This window comes from Balearica regulorum, chromosome 9 (genome assembly GCF_011004875.1).
Source record: "Balearica regulorum gibbericeps isolate bBalReg1 chromosome 9, bBalReg1.pri, whole genome shotgun sequence".
NCBI classification, from domain to species: Eukaryota; Metazoa; Chordata; class Aves; order Gruiformes; family Gruidae; genus Balearica; species Balearica regulorum.
Genome location: NC_046192.1, coordinates 23,292,142 through 23,318,057, shown reverse-complemented (window position 1 = coordinate 23,318,057; position 25,916 = coordinate 23,292,142). Strand labels below are relative to the sequence as shown.

At 47.1% G+C, this 25,916-nt stretch overlaps 1 protein-coding gene across 6 annotated transcripts in view; it reads right to left on the bottom strand.

Moving 5' to 3' along the window:
• The window catches only part of PLD1 (phospholipase D1), a 68,491-nt gene that overhangs the window by 26,649 nt on the left and 15,926 nt on the right, over window positions 1-25,916 (bottom strand). For 5 of the 6 annotated variants that reach the window (XM_075761552.1, XM_075761555.1, XM_075761550.1 and 2 more), the window contains exons 2-14: window positions 22,058-22,243; window positions 21,572-21,699; window positions 21,130-21,275; window positions 20,194-20,302; window positions 18,727-18,792; window positions 12,024-12,082; window positions 11,413-11,505; window positions 8,664-8,816; window positions 7,680-7,829; window positions 6,569-6,652; window positions 4,730-4,811; window positions 1,568-1,678; window positions 17-223 (exon numbers count right to left, since the gene is read on the bottom strand). In XM_075761552.1, coding sequence (XP_075617667.1) covers window positions 17-223; window positions 1,568-1,678; window positions 4,730-4,811; window positions 6,569-6,652; window positions 7,680-7,829; window positions 8,664-8,816; window positions 11,413-11,505; window positions 12,024-12,082; window positions 18,727-18,792; window positions 20,194-20,302; window positions 21,130-21,275; window positions 21,572-21,699; window positions 22,058-22,211 — 1,542 coding nt within the window. In that variant the 5' untranslated portion in view covers window positions 22,212-22,243. The remainder of the gene's footprint in view (window positions 1-16; window positions 224-1,567; window positions 1,679-4,729; window positions 4,812-6,568; window positions 6,653-7,679; window positions 7,830-8,663; window positions 8,817-11,412; window positions 11,506-12,023; window positions 12,083-18,726; window positions 18,793-20,193; window positions 20,303-21,129; window positions 21,276-21,571; window positions 21,700-22,057; window positions 22,244-25,916) is intronic. The other variant, XM_075761553.1, reaches the window with a different exon arrangement.

Sequence of the window (25,916 nt, the reverse complement as noted above, 5' to 3'; positions counted from 1 at the left end):
GAGCGAGCTCACTTACTGCCAGGTTGGTCGTTGACACCGACTTCACTGCCGTCATTCGTTTGACGCTGCCCACATCAGTCAGGCGATGCTCGTCATCATCCCACCTGCCGTACGCCAAGTCGATGCCACCCACAAATGCCACAGATTGGTCGACGATAACGAGCTTCTCATGGTGAGCCCAGAGGTACACTGAGGAGGACACGTGGTCTGGGTGTCTCATCACCTGGGTAGAAAACCAGCACTCAGGCTCAGTGTCACTGCCCAATTTACACCCCTCCAGCCAGAGCTGCCCAGCTTTTTTTTTTTTTGGCTGCTCAGGGTGATGGTGAAACAACGGAGTTTTTAGAAGATGCCTCCACACAGAATGGTGTAATTACTGAAGCTACATGACTTCCCCCTAGTTGGGCTCAGCCTCACCGTCAGGCAGGTGCTTCCCCACGATGCGGGTATTCCCGAGCAGCAACGCTCACTGATGTTGGGATAGGTCACGCTTACAACAGTGTTCATAAGAGAGCTATAGTCAAGGAAACTGTTTCAACAAATAAAATCATGCTTTCAGCAGAGCTATAATAGCTGAGCTGTCAAACACAGAGCCTGCTCTAAAAGAAAACAACATATTGGTGATCTGACTCACTTCTCCGGTTGTTGCCACTACATAAGTGAAATGAGAAGCTGGCTGTTTTTTTCCCCCACTTAAAATCAGCAAATTGTTTGACATTTGTTTATGAGATTCTTTTTGACATGTGTTTATGGCACAGTAACTTCTATATCTAAGCATTCAGTATATAGTTGGTTGGGTTTTTTTATGTTAGAGGAAAGCCATTAAACCAGCTTCCTGGGGAAAAAGATAGAGAGTTTCACCTGGCTGCTCCCAAAACCAGTTACACACATAGCATGTATCTTCGAGTTATACCTTCAAGTCTTGCTGTGAAGATGATGGTGAATGGATGCTTCCCTTCACCATGGCAACTGGTCAAGTGATAATAAATCTATTATTCCAGGAGTTTGTCACCCTCATGTATAACATATATCTTATTGCTCAACAAAATGTATGTGTGTCTAATTTCAAGAGAGTGGATCTAGCCTTATCTACTATTCATGTGCCACAACTCATTTTCTGCTCTGTGGCAGAGCAGCAGCGAACCAGCACAGGAGAGCGCAATGCTGTTCATTTACAATGGAAACATAAACATCCAGTGGTGACTCTTGTCATCTATATACATGAACAGAAATGCTGAAATGAGACAACATTCTCAAACTGTAACTTTGCATTTGATGTAACCCCATTAACTTGTCACATGAAATATGTTCCTTGTGAATTAGATGAATAGTTGCTTTGGCAAGTCTAAACTAAGCAATTTTATGTTCAATTATAACCTAAAGAAATGAAGTTTCCAGACGTGATAATCACTGTATGGGCGATGCTCGTACTCTCAGACTATTCCCACTGCAATGGTGGGAATCACTGTTCATCCAGCTCACACCTAGAAACACTGAGGGTCAGCACTAGCCGTCAAGAACAAATGAATGCAAATGTCTTCCATGCGACCGCCCGACGAGCCGTTACCTTAATGTTTGGATGGAGGCGCATGAGCGTCCGCTTGCTATATTCACTGTTGATCCCTAGGGCAAGCTCCACCTCTTTGTACAACATAACGAAAATTCTCACTCCTTGTTGCTGTCAGAAATAAGAAACACACGGTTTGCGGGTATGTCAATGGATACAGCCCATTTCTGAAGCGAGGAAAAGCTGAGGCAGTAAGCACGTTGTGCCTGCAGACAGAAATCCAGGCTGAGGTTCCTCGGCCTTGATTACGCTCTTCCAGATCTGCCACTGTAATCCCACAATACTCGAGGGCCTGCCCCGCTCAGGAAAACCATTCAACCTCCAGAGAAGGGCTCAGTACCCGGATTTGTGTGTGAAGAGCTGAGCTACACCAAGGCCTACCAACAGGTCATTCTTACAGTAGCCCCTTTTAAACATCCTTTGAGGTAAAATTTTGCAAATGTGATTCACTCCACATATAATAGCATTGCACACATCCGCTGAAATTCAGTTTTCTGCTGTTTCACGTTGCCCTGATGTTTGCCTCCAGTTAAAAACCTCCGCAGGACAATGATACCAGCGCAGTCATGTGGACATCCCTCTCCCAAAGGGGACGCAACCAACTCAGCACCAACAAATGAGTTCTTTCTATCGGTAGAGCTAAACACGCTCCTTGAATACAATAAGCAGTGCTCAAAGGATGGTGCTTTTTGTGACCAGAATGGTATCCACAGGAGGATTTCTAAGGGCACTTGTTAAAGTGCTTTTGAAACTGCCAAGTACCTCCCAAACCTCTGCAGATGCTGGCCACACACTGGAACTGCTGCCGTAAATCAGCACAGCTTTGAATCTTGCAGTGGAGCTTAAACTTGGGACCTAAACTTTCCACAGCCTTTCAAGCTACTATTCCCATAAAGTTGCTACTGCTAGCTCAAGCAGTCTCCAACTTGTGGTTGATCTGTTCCCCACTGCGCCCAGAGAAGCCCAAGGCAGCACTGTACATACATAAAGGACGGCCTCATCCCGATACCCAGACACCAGCTTGCCGAACGCCCTGCCGAATCACAGAAATGCCACAAGTGAGACAGCAGGCAAGTATTTCCAGGAATTAACCTTAAAACACTCCTTACTCTTATGAGGTATTTATAGCCATAGGAAAATCCATGTCAACGTGACAAAGCCAAATTCTTCCATCCAGTGAGCATGCCCCGTGGCCGTGTTTCATTTACCAGAAAATAAGACTACTTCCAAATCAGCAACAGTCAGACACAAAAAACCCTCTATTTTTTTCTAAGCACGCAGAGCGGGTAAGGACTGTGGCGACGACTAGTTCGGAAGGGAAGGGGAGTCAAAGACTACTTCAGGACATCCACCTGGACTCCTGACCTTCTACCACACCAAGAGTTCAAGAGACTTCCCCAGCTGTGCTTCTCTTCCTGACTTTGCTCACATGGGGCAAACTACCAGTTCTGGCACTGGTGTTATCACGGGTTGGGTGAACAGCTGAAGTACAGCCCACGTTCATAAACACCTCACGCCCAGCTCCTCTGCCTGGCTCGCTTGGCTCCATGAAACATGTTCTCTGTAGCCTGGATTCACATGTGTTATTGGAAAGCAGAGTACAACCAGCAACAAAATAAAATGTTTTCTGAGATGAAAACGCTTAAAGAAAAGAGAAACAGAGCTAGTAGCTGCAGTTGCTTGCTCATATCTCAAAGTGCTGCAGAAGAAAGGAGAGGATGCAACAGCACAGAGCTTTGCACAGGAATCCGGACCAGGACCGCCAGGAAAGGCGCCAGGTCAACAGCAGGTCTGAGCTTTTCTGTTCAGGAGGAACAGCAGAGAAGGAGAAATTAAAACAGAGGGGAAAAAAGCCTTATCAAGTTTATACAAGCATTTGCTTACTGAACACGAACATTTATTAACTCAGATAACGTGGCAATGCAAATAGGAGTCCAAGTCCCTGAGTCATGTTTATCACCTCCCTGTAAACATTTTGAGCATCTCAGCCCAGCTCTGGGGAACGTGTTGCCACTTGTGTTTGCATACTTCTTTTTAACGCTTTGCTGAAGCCCCTTCCCCACATCCCTTCTCCACATCGATGCACCAGGACCCTCATGACCAGAGTCTGCACCTGAGAAGGGACAGGCAGGGAGGGCACAGCGGATCTTCCTCCTTTTAGTGGCCACAAGAGCCATGAGGATAAGAAAACCAGGAGACATACAGGTAAGAGCCAGCTACCAAAAAAATAGTCTTTTCTAATCATATAAGTTATCCTTGGAAATAATAACAACAACAATAACAATAATTCACAAAAACCTTTCGGGCTTTAGCCTTTCTTATGCTCCACTGAAATTCGTTATTACCAAGGGTAGCAGCTGTGAAAGAACTATGGCAAGAGCAGCTTTGGGCAGCCTGGCCCGGGCAGGACAAAGGCAAGAGGGGCTCCACCAGGAATAACGGGGCTGAGGGACACTAGGATGATGTTTAATGTCAACAGGCACATCTTTACTACAGCAAGGAATGTCGAGTGAACAGCAAGAACGTCAGTTCTTCGGTGTTAGTTGTAACAAGGACCTATGTAATGTATCAAGTATGGAAAACCAGAAGAGGAGGCTCTAGTGAATTAGCATGAACCTCTGGATGATACCAAGTGACTTTTTGCGCTAATGACATCCTGATTTTCTTGGAAGATTGATGGTATCTTTCACAGCTTCAGCTCTGAAAGCTGAAACACAGACACAGAGTACATGGTAATGCCAGACAGGATCTGCACAACACAGGAATGTACAAACCACCTACCAAGAGCCACCACAAAGTGCTTAGTCCTTCCTACACCTCTAAATTTCGTATGTCACCAGGAAAGCGCCCAACAGCAACAGCTCTTTGCCCCCACCAGGAGCTGGGGCAGTCACAACGCAAGGCTGAAGTGACCCAAACCTGAGGACTCAATGGGGCAATCAGAGGATCTACCCTTCTACCCCTGAGCTCCTCCAAGCCCAAATGGGGAGCAAATCAAAACACGTAGTTTTCCGAGGCCATCTGAAATGAGGCTTGGCCAGCTTTACCTCTCCTCCCTACCAAAATAAATGGTGCAAAGGCTCCAGTCCCAGTATGACCTTGTAACTGGGTGGGCGCACAGGGTTTTCTGCAGAGCGAAGGTTAAAGGTGGAGCTCACTTACTGCTTTCCGCTTGAGGATGCAGTCCAGCCTCCAGCGATTTCCTTCCACAACGGGTCGTTTCATGAAGATTTCTGGGCTCAGCCTAAGAAAATAAAGGGGTGGAAAAACCACAGCATGTGTAGCCTGCAAACAAAGCACTGGCCTAAATAATCAACTCTATATAAACTTTTTTGATTTCTTTGCTTACAAAGTGGATGTGAAGGCTCATGTCCCAGAGTGATGCATTCTCCAAAATCATGCTCTTTGTTTTTTAATAACGGAGCATTACAGAGGGCAGGGGATGTGCCCAGCACATTCATCTCAGTGTTCAACAACCCATGAGACCAAGTTTAACAGCGATGTGTAAACGGGGAAACTTGGACTCTATCTATGACAGAAAGCTGCAGCAAAAGAAAACCCCAAGGTAGGTTTGAAAGAAACGTGTAGGCATAAGTAGTAAATAAAAGTGGGGTTTTAGTTCTCCTGGTACTTAGGCTAAGTAGCATGGATTTGTGCTGAATTTTCCTTGCTGCCTGAAAACAAAGCAATATGATCTCTCAACAGGACGTTTTATTGATTCATAGCTTTAAGGATTACAAGGAATAATTAAGCAATCTCATCTAACTCCTGCAAAGCAAGGTGACAGAATTTCATTCCTTTACTTTTGTACCAAGAATGGGAACTTGTGCCTGATTAAAGCATATCGCTACGTCCTAAAAACATGCTTCTGACAACAGCATTTTTATTCGAAACTCCAAGTTTCAGATAATGCATCTTGGAATTGCAAAACTTAACAATTGTCTGAATAAAACGTTAAGTAAGAGAGACAAGGGGTCTCAAACATGATGCTCTTGTATTGCTACCTGATGTTGCACGTGGGGATCCAAGAGCATTGGGTTTATTTGTGCTCATGTTAGGAAACAGGTTTACCCCAGTAAAAGCTAACATCATTATTTAGTTTTCTCATAACTGCCACCTAAGAATTGATCCTCCCGGTTTCTATGGGCAGTGGATTAGTAGCAAGAGGTTCATTTTACAGATGGAGAAAGAGGAGCACATAGACGTGCCCAAGGTTAAAGAGAGTGTCTGAGCTGTGGCTTGGGAGCCTGCCCTATGGTCCTGTCCCCCAGGTCCAGGCTGGCTCAGCCAGATGAGCTTCCGCAAAGGCAAGACACAGGCACCCAGCCAAGAAACTCTGCCCCAAGTGTGTGAGAGCACCCTTTCTCTGCCTCGGACGGGAACCAGAGCACTGCACGAACATACTGAATTACTACTTAAGAAGTGGACGGGGCCAGGTCCTTCGGCAGCCACACAGCTCAGGGAAGGGACGACAAAACTCCCCCTCCGTTGTCTGGCCCGTTTCAGAGCAGAGCAAAGCAAAGCAAAATTACACCCCCGGAAAGATGCTCTCATCGCTGGCACGAGGCTTTCCATAACAGCGAGGAGGAGCTGAAAGGAGGGTCCCATGTGGGATCACACAGGAAGAGCACTGTCAGAGGGGTCTGAGTGTCCAAGTTCCCTTATACACTGAAAAACATTCTTGCCCCTCGGGTTTGCAGTGGTTTACACTCCCGATGAGCACCTCAAGCCCTAACATTTGCAATTCAGGTGGTGCCTTCATGCAGTTTCAGGCCTTTCCTTGGAAGGAGACAACCAAGCTGTTGATTTCAAGCGTGTGCTTTTGCTGCCAACCCTCCTGAAAAGGCCTTTGAATACAGCACAAGGAGATGTTTGGGTGTGCTGCCAAACCATCTGGCCGCACGGCTAGTTGCCATACTGTAGGGCCTCTGAACAGTGTCGCATTGTCGGGAACGTCCCGAGAGAGACGGCTGGTCAACATCCAAATATGTAAGTACAAACCACCAATCTGTGATGAAAATTTCTTCCTTAGCAGCTTCCATGGCATTTGCGACATCTTCAAAGTACCACTTAGCATTTACATACCTGTCAAAGCAAACACAGCACATAGATTGAGGTTTCCTACCCTTCATCAAACAAAGTCCAGAGTCAAAGACTGATGGGGTTCTGTGTTGATGCCATTTACATTCTCTTCTCAAAAGCAAACACAAACCTATTTTCAAGAATTAGGACAACACGCAGGGAGAATTTCATGCTACTATTAGTAGCTTAATGAAACAGCACAATAAGAGATTATTAAGTGCCACTTCTGCCAACCGCACACGATATTCTGGGGTTTTGCTTGATGTGCGAGCTAGGTTTGGCTCTCAGGAAAGGATGACAGAGTGGTGTTTGCTTTGATTTACGGAAACTATTTGGGCAGCGGTTGCTGCAAGGCAGAAGCTGCAGTAAGAGTACTGCAAGGGTTTGCTTCCAGCTAGAATCAATTTTTTTGAGGAGCTTCTGGGAACGGCTTAGTGCAATGAAGGTTACGCTACAGATGGGAGGATTTCTGTGGGACTGCTGTGTGCATAAAGCCCAATCACCCTTAGACAATACCCAAAGTTGCATTTGCTGATTCTCTTTCATTACAAAGTCCATCTGCAAGGCCTGAATCTGATGCTGCTCTTCAAGCAGATGAGTGACATTTGCACCCGAACACAACTGCGGTGCCTGGGAGGGCAATGCTGCCTTACAGCATGAGAATCAGTCTTGCAAATGCGGTGAGCGGGACATATCTTGCATTTCAAAGCGTGAAGGACGTGACCAGACCATCGGTCGCAGAGGAGCGCGGGCAGGACAGGCTGCAGCACAGCTGCTTTGGGAGGGAGCTACAGAGAAGGCAGTAGCCAAAGAGGCAGACCTTTTCAGTAGCACCTGTAACCGTGGGCGTACAGCTGGAAACAGCGTTTCCAGAAGCAGAAACTGGGATAAAACTGCAGCCAGTCCCTACAGCTACCGAAGCTCTATCCATCAGAGCCGGGGCTAATGCAGGCAGCCATGCGCTGGTCCTGCGGCAGGTAACAGTGCCCAAGGCATGGTGACCCGGTCGCAGCCTCGCCACGGTCCTCACCACTTGGCCAGCGTGTTCTCCTGCACGGCTGCGTAAGAGCCGAAGCGATGCTCTATGAGGAAGTCCTTGCCGTGTTTCCGAACGAACTCGTCTATGCCCTGCCTCCACCACTGGGCATGTCTGTAGCTGTTACACTTCAAAATCAGCGACCTGTAAAACAGACCACGCATGGGGCAGGATGCTGAAGCCATGTACTTGGGAGCCTGCCCTATGTCCTGTCCCCCAGGTCCAGGCTGGCTCAGCCAGAGGAGCCTCCACAAAGGCAAGACACAGGCACCCAGCCAAGAAACTCTGAAGCAATTGGGCTGCTCCTCCTTGTCTACCCACATTGATAAATGCACCTGTATCAATAATTTTATTTAAGCAAGAAGTAAGAAATAGCAACGGTCTTTGCTTTGCTGTTTTGCTTGCAGAAGAAAAAAATCAGGACTGAACTGATCCGAGTGACTACCACAGTCTTGCTCTGCCAAGTATAAAAAAAAAAATACTCCAGATTTAAATTAATAGCATCAGCTTAACTCAGAGGAGAGTTGGACCTAGCTTATGCTATATTAAAAAAAAATTATACTGTACACTACCGTAAAAATATTAAATATCTCTTTATCCCAACCAGTATGTCTTTTGGGTAATACTCTGGTTGGGATGTAGAGGAAAAGAGCACCTAGAAAATTACCGTAAGCAATTGCTGCAAAACCAGACTGTGCAAGTCAACATGCACCGTGCCCTCAGGCCCGAGCAATAACCGCAAGGATGGACAAACAGCAGCTGAGGCTCCAAATGCCTCATTAAGACATCGGAAACGATCAGCATTACAGGCCAAATCCCCAGCAGGTATAAACACGCCAGCAGCCGCCCAGGCGCTGAGCCCTGCGGGGAAGCTGAGCTGCACCACGGCAGCCTGGCACGCCTTGTTAACCCCTCCCGGGGAGGAGCGTCGATTCTTCCTTAAAAAAGGCAAAGAAAGAAAAAGGCTGTATTCCTTACCTAGAGAGATTGTCGATCTGCAACCCGTATTTAGTTTCTGTTTCTCTCTGGCCTATCTTGATGTTGAATTCCTTATCCACGAGCAGGACAAAAGCAATGGCCCCCGAGTCTGGCTTCATGTACAGCAGGAAAGAGTCCTTCACCACCAGCCACCTGCACGGGCACAGAACCAGATAACCTCTATTTCACCCACGCCGGTCTTCAACACAAGAGCCATAAAAGACCATAAAGTGAAAAGGTGTTTCCTTCAAAACAAGCGCGAATCACTTATCAGGGAAAGGACAGCATTCAACTAGGAGGTAGCATTTCTCCTCAGGGGCTAGTCCAGGGTATGGTTTTCTCGAGCAGAAAAGTGCCTATTTTACGAACTTGGGTAATGAGTTTGAATTCAATATAAGACTTTTAGAGTTATCTGCGTGACTCCTTTTTAGAGAAATCTTTGAAAATATAAGTTCTCAGGTCTAACAAAATCAATGAGAACCTCCCTGCCCACAAACCTCCCAGGCAGGTGTCCCAGCACCAGGCAAGGTGCAACAAGGATCCCTCCACCCCAGGTTTTTATTCAGCTTGATGTTATACCTAAAGGCAACATGGGAATAACTTGACATTTCTAACATTAATTATGATGCTAGGATCACTTTCACTCCTATCAAAATATATGAACAAGGCAATTCAGAAAGCTTTTATTGCCAAGCAACAGGCACCCTGTTAGAAACACATGATGAGAGATGACCGGCAGGTTTTACATAAATACCGTAGCCTGAAGACAACTCTGGGAGAAAAAACACATTTTTTACTGTGAATGGCATTTCTAATTTTTAATCCCCCTGCGGCGTAGCTGGGGTAACCACCCCCCTCTGTCCCACACAGGTCTCCGCCACTAGACCTTCGCCTCATTCTTCTGCACACTCAGAAACACACAAAGCAACAGAAAATACCGCAAAAATCTGTTCATTCCTGTATCTTTAGTAACAGCCCCAGCTCCTCACCTACTTCCAGATCCCATAATTTTCCTTTTCTTTCAGGGCCCTGAAAGAGTTATCCCAGCATCCCCTCTCATTCAGTGCTAAAATACCTCCCCCTCGCCATTTGGCCCACAATTTCACTCCCAAATGTCCCACGGGGTACATTTCCTAGCGTTACCCTTTCTGTTCTTCCCAGGCAGCTCTCCATGCCCGAGAAGTCCTGCCCGTGCCCATCCACAGCATCTCCCCACTGTCCTCCTCCGTGTCCCTTTTCCACAGCCCCCGTGGCCATAACACACCCAACCTCCTCCTATAATATGTGAAACGAATTTGAGGTACAAACCCCCAATGCCTATAGCAAAATTGTTGTGGGAAAAAGATGGCCATGGTCTGCCCTGAGCTTGATGTGTCCTAAAATCCTTCACTTAAATAGCCCTCTCTGGGAAACATTACTGTTATTTGCTTATTTATTGATGCAGGAGCTGTCAGTCATGGCTGGGATTCCGTGTCCCTCTTGTGTCACTCTGCACACAACCCCACTCAAACACTTCTCCCATCCCCTTTTGGGCTCTAAAGGAGAAATGAGATCCATCGCGGAGCTGAATGTGCTACTGTCCCACGTAAAGCTTGAGCTCTGCATAACATAGAGGAGAGTTGAATGATGGGTGCTGACAGGAAAAGGAAGTTGTTTTCCATAAAAGAGAAAAAAGAATTTGAGACAATTTAATTATTTGACCTGAAAGAAGGTCAAATCCTCATCTCCTTGTGTACTCATTACAGATATCTTCTGCAACACTGTATTAAGAAAAAGGATCTTTTCTTCCCATGAATGCAGAAAGATTTTGTTGGAAAACAAATTTTTAAGATAAACTAACCACAGCCCACTGGTGATGCTGAAGTCCAAAGGTGGATAATGCTCAGGGAAGCTCTTACAGACCAACAAATTGTTGCTAGAAAGCAGATATGTGCTATCTGGATTTTCAAAAGGAAAAATTTGCCAGGGAAAAGCAAGCTCCAGGAAATACCCCCTGCGTTTTTTGGACGCTAGCTGGTAACACACACACGGCTCCGTAGCACAGGTGTCCCTGCGCTGCGGCCCCGGGATACACCGAGATCTAACACTGAAGGTAAAGGGACAGCAGAGGTTATGTCTGCTCCAGTGGGAAGGGCCGTGGGAATGCGGTGACTTGTGAAAACTCCCATGAAAACACAGGCATTTAAGCACATGCAGTAATAAGGAAGAGGCGACGTATTTAATTCCAAGGTTAACTGCACCAAACAGAGCTCCTTATTGCTGCGGGTCACGTCCAATTTAACTCAGCTTCAAAGCAGCCCAGATAGTGTTTCAATTGACTGATTTTCCTTTTGTAAATTGAGGAAGGGAAGCCCAGAAAACCAGGCTGAAATTTGGCTGGGGCAGTGTCACCAACCACGTCCTCTCCCGAAGGCACGGAGCCCCCGGGCGCTCCTGCAGCAGGGAAAGCTGGGCACGGACCCAGGGATTATTGCCATTTCTGCCAGCTTGGAAGTGTAGGAAATCCCATTTTTCCTCTGGAGCAACATGTCCCTTCTATGATCTCCAAGGCAGAAGGCAAAAACCCACCATCACAGGAGGGTGAGGGGGCAACAGCCTACAGACCCTTTTGACCTAAAAACCCATGGCTTTTGTAAAAAAGCAAGAATCTCCCTCACAGACTTTTTGGGAGAGAAAGACAAATGAGGATTTCTTGTACGTGTGCCCGAGAAGCACACGGCATCGCCGCCTTCGCCCAGCCCAGCAGTACCTTTTGGACCATCGGTAGCACATCCTCCCTTGGCCGCAGCAGTTCAGGCCGGGTATGCGGTGACCCCCGGAGCGCTTCATGATCAACCCTTCTCTGCAAGGACAGAAACACGGTGAGGATGGGCAGCACGGCTCTCCTGGAGGTGCAGGGCAGCTCTCAGGTGTAAGATGCCTGCTGAAGCCCCAGCCCCTGGTCCCAGGGATGGCTTCTAGTGCCTCCAGCCATGCCCGAGCCATCTCTGTGCCCACAAAGCTGGAAAAAGGGCAAAAATAACCCCGTAAAAGGAAATCATGCAGATTTAAGTAATGCAGGACCCTGGTTTAGAGCACAAGCATGAGAACATGCAGGTCAACACATTGCAGGGAGGGAAGGAGAGAAACCCCATGAGCCAGACCGTGAGCTGCAGCCCACATCTCACAAAGCATCCCGCTCTCAAAACTGTGTGCTGAAGTTGTAGAGTTTCTGTCTGAACAATAATAATTTTTTCTATCTGGATGGCAAACTACTGCCCAGTCAGTTATTTGCAAGAAAGGAAAACTACCAATTTGAGCAATATTTATTTTCTAAGGCCCTGCTCCTGGTGAACCATAACTCACAAAGACACAACTCACATGCCCTTTGGTCCCAGGTCGTGGATGAATGACAGCTGGCTTACTCCAATGAACTCCATCTGGGGAAAGAGAAAAAGATTCCCCCATCTTTCATACTCTGAAATCCACAAAATACTTTGCTTCATTGAAGTGACTTGTCATAAAGGCAGAACCTACAGAAGATCCAGAGCAGAAGTTACCCACCATCACTTAAGCATCTTCAAGAAGAGAAAGAAAAGTAGTTTGGTTGGTTGTTTATTTTAAGTGTGCTTTGGAGAGCACATTTCAGGCTACTAGGACAATCAAGATCAAAGGTATGACAGGGACCCACTGGTTTCCTCCCTCCTGGGTCACTGGCTGAAATGAGGACTCAATTTTGACATTGTTTGGGGGCCTATGTGAACTTGGCTGGCTGCCTCTCCTTCCTCCAGTGAGCCTCACAGAAAGGCTGGAAAGGGAAGGAGCACATGTCCACGGGGCTGGGAGCACCCTATTCCCTTTGAGCCTCTTACGCCATGGATACACATCACATGGGAGTTCAGCCCCTCAACCCACGAGCATCCTCCACGACCATCACAGCAGATCATTCCCGATCAACACTGTGCACACACCACTGCTCTGTCTGGCCTCAGGAGCCAACACCACGCAAAGCCACGGGGGGACAAGAGGAGAGCGAGATCAAGCGTGCTCTGCATGACTTGTGCCAGTCAGCGTGGAGCAGGGTCAGGCCCCAGCGAGCTCCACAGAAGGTACAGGCTGGGGAACACACGTGCCGTACTTTCAGGTTTAACACCAAATCTCAAACTCAAGCAACCTGCTCCTTGCAGCTCCTCCTGCTTCAGCAGAGATTGCAGAGGAACGCAATGACAAGCAAAGCCAGTGAGAAAGCACAGAACGATTACGTTCACCTCTAAAAATAGAATGTCAAGAGAATTCGACCAAGCAGGCTTTTCTTGGCACAGCAGGACATTCCTGACAGTCTGCTGGTTATTAGCCCTGGGCCCCATTAGCAGGGAGAAATGCCTGCCCCAGGCACCCCACATGGGATGGGGCTTGGGCAGGACCAGCTCCGAGAAGGAGCTGCCTTGCACGGCAGAGGCTTGTCTGCACCTGGGCACTTCACTTTTCATTTATTATGACCTAAAATTGCCCAAGTGCAGAAAAGTGCTCAGGGCAGGGTGAGGACAAGAGCTGCTCTCCCCTTTGGTCAGGCAGCAAGCCGGAGGGAACCCTCTAACCACATGTTTTGGCAATGAAGCCTGCTGGGACCGAAGCCCAGGACTCAACCCACGCTCCCGACCGCGGTCAGGACGTGAGACGGCCTCGGGGCCGGCTTCAGGCCATGTCCACCCATGCCTCACAGCAGCTCAGGTGCCAGCACCCAAGGAAGGGCTCTCCTCCACGGTGGCCACTGTCACCTGCTCTTTGGCAAACCCACCTCAGGACCCTCATCAGCAAAATCCAATTTTACACAGAAATTACATAGGGAGACCCATAAATCTCAAAGATATTTTCAACCACTAAGTATAACAAAGAGTATCAGTAAATTTGGGGCAAAAGTCTATCTTGCAGTTACGGTGAGGCCGGCTCAGGCTCCCTTCCCAACACTAAATGTATCATGTATCCCAACACCTTCCCAACATTGTTTTTGCCCCACAGAAGCGGCAGTAGGACAGGAGATCCTTCCTCCTCCTCATGCTCTGCTGCTGCTGGGACCTTCCCAAACTTCTCACATCAAGAAGGTCACAGAGATGAACAAAAGACCTGTTGTTCTCCTCCGAGTAGCTCAAGGACATAATGTAACCTCTTTTCAGTGGAAGCAAATTTAATGCCCTCATTTTTGGGTGATTTCAGCCTGTTTTCAGAAAGTAGCTAGAACAAGTTATTCCATGCTTTTACTAACAATCTTGCTATCACCGCTCTCACTACACGTTCTGGAAAAGCACCAGCGCTGACCTACGAACATCTCATCTGTTTCTGCAGCGATGCTGGGAGCGGGACAGGGAGCATCTGAAAACCCAGTGTATCCTGCAAGCATGTCAGAGGTGCCAAGCAAAGTCTCAGGCCAGTTCTTTGCCCTGGATCCCATTTTCATTTCTTCAGAAAATGGCTGGCCTTCCCTTCTGATGAATCAGAAACCCAGATCTGTCGCACAGTGGGCACACACACAAAAAAACTGCACACGAATGTCAAAACCCTTTGAAAACGTTGGCTGCAACAAGAAAGCTGGCAGCGACTTGAGGAGCACTGCACGCAGAGAAATAATTGTCCTCAAAGAAGCAAAAAGAAAAACCAGGAGGAAAAATTACTTGCAGAAACAGGACTACTACTACTACATAAAAATAAAGAGATTGTCTGGCAGTGCAGCAACCTGCTCTTCGGCCAAGGAGTCTTTGAAACAGCAAGGATGGTGGCAGGAGCCCATCCAACATGTTGATCAAACAGTGCCAGTTAGGAGCATTAGTTTCTTAAAAAAACGTAAATAAATGCCACCAGTTAGAAGGAAAATTCCTCAGTGCAGTGGAAAACATCTGATCGAATGATTTATTATTATGATCATTGCTGCATTCGCTATTTTTACTGTTACAGTGCCTTTCATCCCGGGTGCTCGTCATGGACAGAAAAACCGAGCAGAGAAGGCAGAGCAGCGAGCCTCAGGCTCTGCTTCCATCTCCCTCACATCTGAATTCCTGCGCTGCCCAGCTGCCTCCCCGGGGAGCCGGCATCCCGCTTCGGTTTCAGAGCAATCCGCAGCAGAATATTTTAAGTATGATATATGGGTCTAGAGAATGCAGTTGCAATGACACTGTTGTAGCAATAAAAAGGAAAAAAAAAACACAACAAAAAATCATGCAGACTGGAGTGATCAGCTGCAGAAAGACAAGCCATGAAAGGTGGAGAACCAGCTGCAAGGTGCACGAGCCACAGTTTGAAACCATCCCGTTCTGCCCGCAATGTCAAGCCTGCATGATTTATGTAAGCAAAAATTTCACAGAGCATCCGCATTTCAGACGGAATTCAGCAGCTCCACGCTGTGTTTTCATTTCAACTCTTGTTTTTAATTTAGTGGGTAAAAAAGACCCCATAAAGGTTTGATTAGCAGCTGTGGCTAGCAATAAAGTGACATTACACCACTCTCCAGAATAAGATGCCAGCTTCAGAATAAGATGTTCAGCAGAAGATGCCAACTATTTCTTACACACAAAAAATTGGCTTATACGAAATCCAAATTGAAAAAAATAAAAAAATTAACATGATAAAGTTCAAGTGCAATAACCAAAAATACTGCAGGGTTGGGCGGGGGCCTTTGCAATGGTGTGCAGATCCCAGTGCCATATCAGAGGCAAACCAGTAGCCACTCTCACACATCGGAGTTGTTCTCACATTGTACTGCTTTCACCTAAGATGAGGTTTTTATACTCACTTACTAAAGCTCATGCAAAATGTTAGACACACACGCTCTGGTTCAACCAAATTTTATTTCTTATTTTGCTTAGGCATCTTTCAACTATTGCAGCTCATACAAAAAAAAAGATGCAAAGGTCCAACTAATAAAATTTTTATATTGAATACAGTCAAGCCCATGGGCCCCGTTTCCTAATGGTTTTGGGCTCTGTTCCCCCAATTTCCATTTCCCAGAAAAAAGTGTGGACAATTAACACATTGAGATTCCCGCAACATTCATTTTAACAGTAATTGTCTTGAAGAACTTCAGCCCAGAAGTAGTATAAAAAGGTTTTGGAAATTATGATTTAATCATAAATCACATAGCTAAAAGGAAAATAAAAATAAAAATGAAAGGCTGTGAAGGCTGGAGTCCGATCACATAATACAACCTATTATTTGTGAATTCCACACAAAATACTCTGTTACAATGAATGCTGAGAAATTACGAGAAACGTGAAAAGGCGGTAAATGCTATCAGTCAGAGCAAGGGACACTTGGTACATGTCTAAATGATGATGCTTCAGCAGGTTGTATTTCCGCAGCCTGCAGGAGCATCTCCTGGGGTGGGCAGTGGATGTACAACCTCTACAATGTCACTTGGTCACCGTGGACCTGATCCTCAACCCACTGGGGACTTCAGGTCTGCAAAGCCACTACAAGCTCGACTTGCAGGCTCGACTCTCCCAGCGCACAGCACATCCTTGAGAGTGCATAAAGTGGTGATCTTCTCACTGACAAACAATAAATTAACCGCAAATGCGAAATAAAAGCAGCAAAAAATAAAATTAATTCAAATGTGCAGGTCAGATGTAAAAACATCTCCGAGGAGATGCGATCGAGCCAAGCAGGCTGTTTGCAAGGACCAAGGGTTACACATCAGGCAGGTCACAGCTCGCCACCGCAACTCTATACCTGACTTTACAAAGGATTTAGGATTTTAACGAAAACCTTGGTGCATGGATTTGAAGAGAGGAACATGCAGGAGTCAAAATGTGCTCCAAGATTAAGACAGCCACAGTATTTGTCAGCGTCCAGGCAAAAGACTCCTCAACCACAGAAAAAACAAAGCCCTCATTTTGTTCTAAGGAGGACAAATACAGTTCCAAGGGAAATGCCAGAAATCTTCACTTTAGTCTCTAGTCTGAGAAGGGTTGTTTTGGTGGGTTTTTTTAAAGGACACATTTTTCTCCCTGTGCTTTCTTCCAGCATCGCCTGTAGGATGTGCTGCACTTAGCGGCGCTGCCACCAGGAGCAGCAAAGTCCTCACTGAACGTTTCGCTGCGGCCAAATCCAGGAAAAACCAACAATAAACTGAGAATTTATGTGCAAAGTGACATCTGGCTCCGGGGACTGGGGACAGAAGGGCGATTCAACGCAGGAGGAGGGGAGCACCCCACAGCTGCCAGGGCAAGGCAGGACTGCTCGTCTCCTTACCCAGCCCCCACCGCGGCAGCCTGCCTCGAACCACAGCCTGGTCAAAAGATCACCCACGTTCTTACATGAGCAGAAATTCTCCAAAATATTTGAGAAAAGCAACACCTGCCTAAGAGTGACAAGATGGATCCGCACTGTAAAATAACTCTCCCCCGCTTTGCATATGCTACTGATCAAAATTGCCAAGTTATCCCAATCTTGCCTTTAGAACAAAAGATGACTATTTTCCACATGCAGACTAACACAGCTCTTGACTGCTTTGGAGTTAAGCCCAAAAGAAGCACTCTAAGAAACACAGTTCCTCTCAGCCCAGATCTGAAGACTACTTGCAGCCCAAAGCATGCTGGCCAACGCCAGATCGTGGAATCATAGAGTCATTTAGGTCGGAAAAGACCTTTAAAATCATCGAGCCCAACCATAAACCTAGCACTGCCAAGCCCACCACCAAACCATGTCCCTAAGCACCACGTCTACACATCTTCTAAATACCTCCAGGGATGGTGACTCCACCACTTCCCTGGGCAGCCTGTTCCAGGGCTTGACAACCCTTTCGGTGAAGACATTTTTCCTCATATCCAATCTAAACCTCCCCTGGTGCAACTTGAGGCCATTTCCTCTCATCCCATCACTTGTTACTTGTGAGAAGAGGGTGACACCCACTTCACTACAACCTCCTTTCAGGTAGTTGTAGAGAGCGATAAGGTCTCCCTCAGCCTCCTTTTCTCCAGGCTAAACAACCCCAGTTGCCTCAGCCGCTCCTCATAAGACTTGCTCTCCTCTAGACCTTAGCACTTTGTCCCATGTAACAAGTGGTGCTCAACACACAGAGCTCTGCAACAAGAGCACACACTGCTTTCGGGCATTACATCCAGCTACAAGCTGCCCAACATCTCTACACAACCGAAATCCTGCAAAAGAGCAGAATTCCTACCAAACAACAACAAAAGTCAAAGAGAAGAACTGGCTGCTACAGATACCCTAAGTCTAGTCTACATTTCTGCCTTGTTTGAAAACCAAGTGTTCCCAGTTATCACCCCTGGCTCAGAAACGTCACTAAGCTCTGCAGCTACTCAATGCATGCATCAGGTTTTGCTGATAACACAAAAGATGAAGTAACACAGTCATCGTGCAGCCAAAAAAAAGGGAAAATAAATTGCCATCCCAGGGAGATGTTACAGCTGCAGCTGACAGGTGAGGACTACTGAAGAAACATTTAAGAATGGCTTTCAAAATAAATATTTTTGCTTGAAATAGGTCTGAAGTTGGATTTGACATCTCTCCTCATTTCAAAACAGACTATCGACTTGGGGAAATAAGCCAACTGGAAATAAATCATCGCCCTTTGGAAGTGACAAAAGACCCACAGAGGCGAATGGTTATCACTCATACAAACTCAACGTCACCAAAGTCCAGTGAAATTGCACAGAACAGGAACCTGAGAGAAATTTGCACCCAGGACCACACCTGTAGCCCAAACTGAAGGGGTCTAATTTGGACTCCAATTGTTTAAATATTTAAAACTTCAACTTATCATCTTAAACGCTCCCCAGAATTAACCAGAAACCCACCACGTCATACACGTACAATCAGCTTTCTGGATTGGACTACTTTGAGGAGGTTATCACTGTGTTATAATAGTGACCTCCCAGACCAAGCCATTAGTTCTCTTTCTTCGGTTTTAATCATATGACATCCACATTAGAGAAATCAGCTCAGCCAAAACACTTGCAAAACGGCTGTAAAATGTTTCTTATATAAGAAGTTGCATGTCTTCTTCCAATGGAATTCAACATTTGTAAAGTGAAAATTCTTTAGGCGTTTAAGCAAACTAATTTCTACTTACTGTTCCATGGTAGTTCCTGTACATCGGCATTTTTAGGATCTTTGTCAAGTAGTCTTCCAGCTGTTTCTACAATTAAAATATCGAAACTTTAGTTAAGATGCAGGAATTTTCAAGAAAAAAGAAAAACACAATCCAACTGTCTGGCATTAGGTAGCAATCAAGAAATCAGACACACTTTTCAGCTTGAATGGATAAATAAATACATTATTATGTGCTCACAGAAGATTACAGCTCAGCAGCATAAATAGTTCAATCGGAGGTTGTTTACTGTTCACAGATCTGTGTTTGTACCTCCCACCAGCAGACCTGTCTCTTGGCACTGTCATTTTAGAGGTCAACTTCCTTGACCGAATCCAAGTTTCAGAACAATTTGAAATACAAAATCAGTCCCTGCTGTTTCTGACCCACACGATTTAGCTTCGTGAGAAGACACAGCCTCAGATGCAACCAAAACACCGGGTTCCTGGGGTGAGGAGCACGGTGACCACGCTGCCCTGTCCCAAAGCCACGGAGAGGGCAGTGGCCGGGCCACCGGTCGCTGGAGAGCCTGGCGTCCCCAGACAGGAAAGGGGGAAAGAAACCATTACAGGAGAGAGAAGTGCATCCCATTGGTGAAAGCTGTGGGATTCCCACAAGGAAACCAAGGGGAAGAAAAAAAAAAAAGGGATCTAGAAAACTTTTTTCTTCCTCTTTTAAACCAAGATCTCTCTCCTGAAACATCCCGTGTGGCAGCGAAGCCGTACGCAGCAGGGAGGGTTATCTGCACGGCACAGCCAGGAGACACAACCTTCTGGGACCTGAGACCTCAGCAGCAGAAAGCCCAGGGCAGGAGCGAACAGCAGAAAAAGCACGATAAGCACAGGGTGAACAAACAGGGAGGGTTTTTTACAGACTTTTTTTTTTTTGTTGTTTTTTTGCAAACAGCAAAGCTGCAATGAAGAGGTAGGAAGATATCCACCCTCTTCATAGAAGGGCCCATCTGTTAACATCTGATGAAGTTACACAGAACACGTGTGCCTCGGCTAAAATTACCCACTTCGGCATCAAGAGTCTGACTGTCATCTCCTCTTTCAGAGGGGGACAGGACTGAAATCTCTCAGATTTTGATGGCTGCGGGGCTGCCTCCATCACGCAACTTGACCCTGCGAACCGCCTCTTCTATCTTTAAATCGGAGCAGGTGGGAGGAGGGGAACCGCTGCTCCGGACATCACGGTTTTCCTCAGCCGCAGAGGAAAACTTCACCCGTATGGACGCCGGGAGCAGCATCCTCCTCTTTGCATGGAGGAGAGTTTGGCATTAAAGCTGGACTTTCAAAGCCTAAGTTTGTTAAGCAAAAGACTTTAATGGTAATAAAACAAGGCCTTTGATAGCGTGTGGCTTTGCAAGCAACCTGCCTGGCATCTCTGCACCTCAGAAGCCCCCCCTGAGCCTCCCTCCAGCCCCCCCAGACCCAGCCAGGCGCTTACCCTCCTGCTAGAGAAGTGCTCTTCCCGCACCGTGCTCTCGGCGGTGTGTGGCAGGCTCGGCATCTGCCTCGGTTCTCCCCTTTTGATGGATTGTCTTCTCACCGTGTGACTGGAAGGAAAAAAACCAAACCCCAAAGTCAAGTCTAAGCGCTGTGAGCGTGTGCATGCCACGATACATAACCCTTCTTCTGCGATGCTTTTATTTTTCCCATCCCAACTCTTAAAAACTGAGAGATGGGTGGGCAGGAAAGCAAAAAACCAGGAAGCGTGGATTTGTTTAAAAGAAGCCAGTATGCTCCAACTGGCTCACAAACAGAAATACAACACAAACATCAGCGTTTGATTTTTCAGGGTCTCCTTTTAATGAAAGGGAGCCTAAACCCTATTTTTAGGGCATTATGTTCCCCTGGCCCTTAACCCCTCATAATTTCACCTTTTCCTATATCCTCTCCCCACATTTCCCCACAGCAGGGTGCTCTTGCCGACCCACACCGTGCCTCTTCCCACGGCTCCCCTTACGCTTCCAGCCACCCTGAGCAGCAAGGCCAGCCCAGGCAGGGCTGACCACCCGTGCCGGGGACCCCCACGCCTCCCACATCCAGCCCATGCCAGCAGAAAGCTGCATAGCGCCAACAGTTTCCATTAGCATAACCCTTCCCCAAGTTCAAGGCAAATTCAGCTCCAGAGGTGATGACTTGGGACCCAACGTGCTTTCTGGGTCAGCGGAGAGATGCTTGCACCACTTAGGTTATAGCTGCCAAATAGGTAGAGATTAAATATTTTCATTATAGCAGCTAAATGTTTGTAGAGACTAAATTTTTCTGCCCTCTCCTCCTTAAAGCAAACGGGATTGGTAAAGCCAAACCAATACGCTATTAAAAGAGAAAAGATCACATCTTCCCAAAGCCCACCACGTCCGGAGGGCTGAGCACTCACCTCCTGGTAGGGATAGGGATGCGCACAAAGGCTTTGTACCTCAGGAGCTCCCTGTGAAACTCCTGGAAGTGCTTGAACTTCCTTTTCACCTGCCATGTGAACTCTCCATGGGTCAGCTCGATGGTGTAAACGTTGGGGCTTGGTACCTGCACGGGAGAACACCACCACAAGGGCTGCAGCTTTGAAATAAGTTATTTTTCTGCAGCTGCTCATCTAAAGAGCCTTCATTCAATTTTACTTCTGGATCATTCCGTCTCGCAATTTCTTGTTCTGCTTTATTAGGTTTTATAAACAGACAGGAAACCTCCTCTCTTGAGCATTTTTCTGAGGCACAGGCATTTCTGCTTCCTCAGCCCATGAACAAGCACGTGCAAAATTAACCCACAAGCAGTATTTTAATACAGTTCTATGGAAATTAAAGGAAATTTCTGGAAGTTCTGACCTTCTTTGTGGAAGTAAAACGTTCCACTTCCAACACACGCACTCGAACAGGACATCCTGTGAGGTACGTCTGCGTGCCCGGCTCTTTGAACCCACGGGTGTGATAGATGGCAGAGAAAGGAATGCACACTGGAAGGACCACAAACCCCGTTAGCTCAACAGTCTTGTTACTATCGACGAGAGCATGAAAGTCAGCAGATAGTTGCAATACTTTAACACAGGAGCATTTACACAGCAGCATTAATTCCGCTAAAATATACAAGGTTTTATTTAAGAGAGCTTAAAGACAAGCTTTCACAGAAGGGAGTTGACTTAAGAGCTCGAGTGCTAAGAGCAATGCCTCCTGGTCCTCAAACAGGGCCAACGGCTGGGCTTGGTAAAACCACGGAGGTTGCACCCTATCTGTCAACAGATTATCAGTTATTAAATCCAGGAGATTAACCCAGATTAAATCCAGACATGGAGTGAGAACGTATGGGCAACTCACCGGCACCTTTTGGGTCATTTAGCACCTCCGAGTCAACCTCCTCCCCCTCGAAGTGGAGGTCCCTGGTGTCCAGGCTCTCGATGATGTTGCTCATGTCTGTAGCGATCTTCTTCAGTGTCGACGTAGCTGCATGGCTTTCGTCTCTCAGCGACATCTCAAGGACCCGCGTGCCGGAGCCACGGGGGGCTGGGGAGGAGGCAGGAGCAGGGCTGCCATCACCCCCCTCTGCAACACCTGAGTGCAGCAGGGCTGAGGGAAACCCCCGGCGGCGCGTGGCCCCGTCTTCCCTCCGTTCACCCCAACTTCCCCCATCCTACATACCCAGTGCAAAACGCCCAGCCCTGCAGCTACACGAAACCCCTGCCCAGAGCAGCAGAAAAGCAAAGGTAGCTTCAGGCTACAAAAGAACATTTCCCTCAATGCCAGTGACCACAGGATTTATACACTCCGGTTGTACTTTAAAATGGAAAATACACAATATTTCACTTTCCAGCTACAAAAACCTGCAGGAGGTTGGTTGCAGCTCAGGACTACCTTCACATCATGATTTCAAAGGGAAAGCAAAGGAAGCTTGTGCATCAACTCGCCTGGCCGCCTCAGCTATCTCTGTAATAACAACGATGCACCAGAGAAAGCACAAACCGTATTATGCCTGGCCAAATCCTAGGCTTAATTCACACGATGCTGCAATTCCCAGGTTAGGCTGCATAGAGGAAAAGCTCCCTCAGAAGAATCAGTAGGCGTTTTTGTTAAGCGTTCTTCCTTTGACTGAACTAGCGATATAAACTCCTTGCATTATTAAGATTTCCTCTGTTTCTATGCACCTTACACAATCGCCTGTGGTATCTGCGGGTCTCACGCTCTCCCATGGCTCCATCCTCTCAGCAGGCTCAAAAGTCCCAGCCACGAAGGTTCCCGTCCACGGAGCAACGCAGGGTCAGGGGCACCCTGATGCTCACAGGAAGCCTGGGAGCAACACGGGTGGATGCTGCAGGTCGTACTCACCCCTCCACCAGCCCCCCAAGGAACTCGCAGCCCTTACGCAGCCCGGTTGGCTGCAGGGGACCATCCCGCTGCCCCTCTGCAGCGGGGACAGCAGGCAGCGAGCATGGGGAAGGCTGCTGCCTGCTCAGGGCAATTGGGCAGGGGCGCTTGGAGATGTTTGGGCACTGATGACTACAGCACTTCCCACTTTCATCCCCACCCACCCATGCCAGGAGCCTGAGTCAGGACAGAAACAGGGAAGGAAGAAAATTTTAAAAATAAATAACTAAGAAAAACATAATCAAGACGTGAGGCATGTCCACTAACACTGACGCAAGCTTTCAGCGCTTGTGAGTATTTGCAAAGCTGCTTCTTCCTCCTCCTCCAGGCTCTGCAACTCGCCGTGGGGTTGCAGACCTGGCTGCTGGTCCCTGCACGCAGCCAAGCTCCAGCTCCTGGGCATCTATAGGATAAAAAGCCTCTTCAATCTTTGTTCTGCTCTGCAATAAATGTCACAGCTTGACAGCTACGCTGAAAAAATACGGATGGGACAAACTGGTAACATTCTACAGAAGCCAATACAAGGATGCCCATTTATAGCCATGGAAGCTCTTACATTGTGTGAAAGAATGATTTTTTTTTATTTTTTTTAAAAAGAAAGAAAAAAGTGCAATGTTTCTGCTGTTAAATTCTGCAAAGAACACTGTGCAATTATTCTTGAGTGAGCTCCACAGAAAGAGCTGGATATGGCGTAATTTGGAAATAATTTAACATTTTAATAATTCATGTGTTTAGCTGCTTTTGAAAGAACATTCTTTATTATCATTTCCTCTTGAAACAAGTACATAATTTTATTACCACATAAGGCTGATACCGTGTAAGCTCAAAAACACATCAACATCACTTGCCTTCAGGAACAAAAAAAATAATCCATTTGCACATAGACTTGAATCAGAAAAACTGGGTCAACCTCTTCATTGTACCAAAGTAAATGCAGAATCAACAGCCTCACCATGGGAGCGAGGGCTCCGAGGGTCTTGGTGGCTCTGCCACCTTCCACCGGTGGCTGGGAATGCCACCACAGCACAGAAGGCTTTAGGACCAGACTGGAGGCTTGCTGGACAGGTACGTCACTTCAACAGATCTGTCTGAATAACTCAAACACAAACCCGCACGTGTACACCCCCGGGGACCTCATCCCCCTCTGTCCAGGGGGCAAATACAGACTGGCTTTGGATGTCTGATTTTCTCCCTCGAAAGCACGCATAAATAAATGGCATTCCTGGGAAGGAGGCTACGCTATCAGGATTTCCAAAACAACCCCGGGGCGGTGGTAGGGCAGAGCCCCGAGCTGCCCCACACCAGGCAGTAGCACTTCCCCACTCTGCATCAATGCATACAATAAAATCCTATTTTATTTCCCGCTCGGCACTCCACACAAAGAATTTCTTTGGTCACCTTTAGGACTAAAGGATATAAAGCAGCATCTTGCTCTGTATTTCTTCTGTCTGTACTCCCATTTGGAAACAAAGCACAGTTTATTTATTTATTTTTTTTTAATCTGAAGAGATGCTCTTGCTTCATGGAAACTTACTGCACTTTCCAAAAGAAGAGGTTTGCACAGTCAAAGAGAAGACAAGCCCAAACACACTTTGTACGTGCTGTGCCAGCAATTACACTTGAAGAAAACCAGCAGACAAATACCACACGAAGAGGGCTGGAGGAAGAGCACGCGGACAGGAGCCAACATGGAAAGGATGTGCATCCTCCTCCTCCTCCTCCCCTCCCCACTGTGCCAGGTACAGCTGGGCTCCTCTTGTCAGATTAACTGACGCAGTCGGTTAATGGGTAAACAATTAACCAGTGTATGCAACGATTAATTGCTAAGGACCACAGCAGAGCTGCATAACTCAAGATTTTTTTTTTTTTTGAACACTAAAGCTGTTTTCACAGCTGGCACAGACAAGTCCCGGGACAAGGCAGAGTCCGAACGCAGCTGGACCTGAGCCAGTCCCAGCAGCAAGATTCCCCCTCTCGAGATTAGAGCCAGATTACAGGCTCGAGAGGGAAAATGTGACTTGCCTATGGCCCTGTCACAAGCCCCATCAACCCAGGCAGCAGCAAACCCAGCAGGGAGGGCAGCGCAGGGGTCAGCTGGAAAGCTAGGACGTACCACGTCCCTCTGAAAGCTTCTGCAAATTGCTTTATATGGCTCCGCTCGGTAAGAGCTATTTAACCTCCTGGCCAGAGCTCGCCATGCGGACTCTGCCTGCATTCCCATAGGCAAGCTGAGGAATGTGTCCGGGTTAATCTGCAACAGCTTGGGTGCAAACACGCGCCAAGCACGGTTATCCGTGATTCAGCAGCAAAACAGAAGGGCTGCACCAAGAAGGTCCTGTCTATCCAGTGCCACTCGCTCCTTGCGCTAATGATGGACTGGAGAACGGGCTTATAAAACCTGCTGATACTGTCTGCTTTGGAGGCTGCAATTATGTGAAGGACAGAGAGAGAACTCCAGCGATGCTGGCAAATTGCAGAAGGGTGGAAGTAATAGGATGAAATTTATTGGAAACAAGTGCTACATTTCGGTATTTGGCTGTTGCCATCCAGGATAGAAAAGAGGTAGTAGTTTGTTAAAGAAAAACAAACAAAAGAACCCCACAGGGGGTTCAGTAGGTCAAGAACTGGTAATCTGAAGAGAGGCAAAAATTGTGCCAAGATGCACTAACAGGGTTACTGCCTGCAAGCCAAAAAGGAAGATAGGGTGCCGGAGACGGGAAGAGTCAGACCTAAAGCGCTTGACCTGTGGGAACAGCATCAGGAGCGAGAGAAGGCGCTCGGAGGGAACAGGACAGCAGCCTGCAAGCCTGTAGGA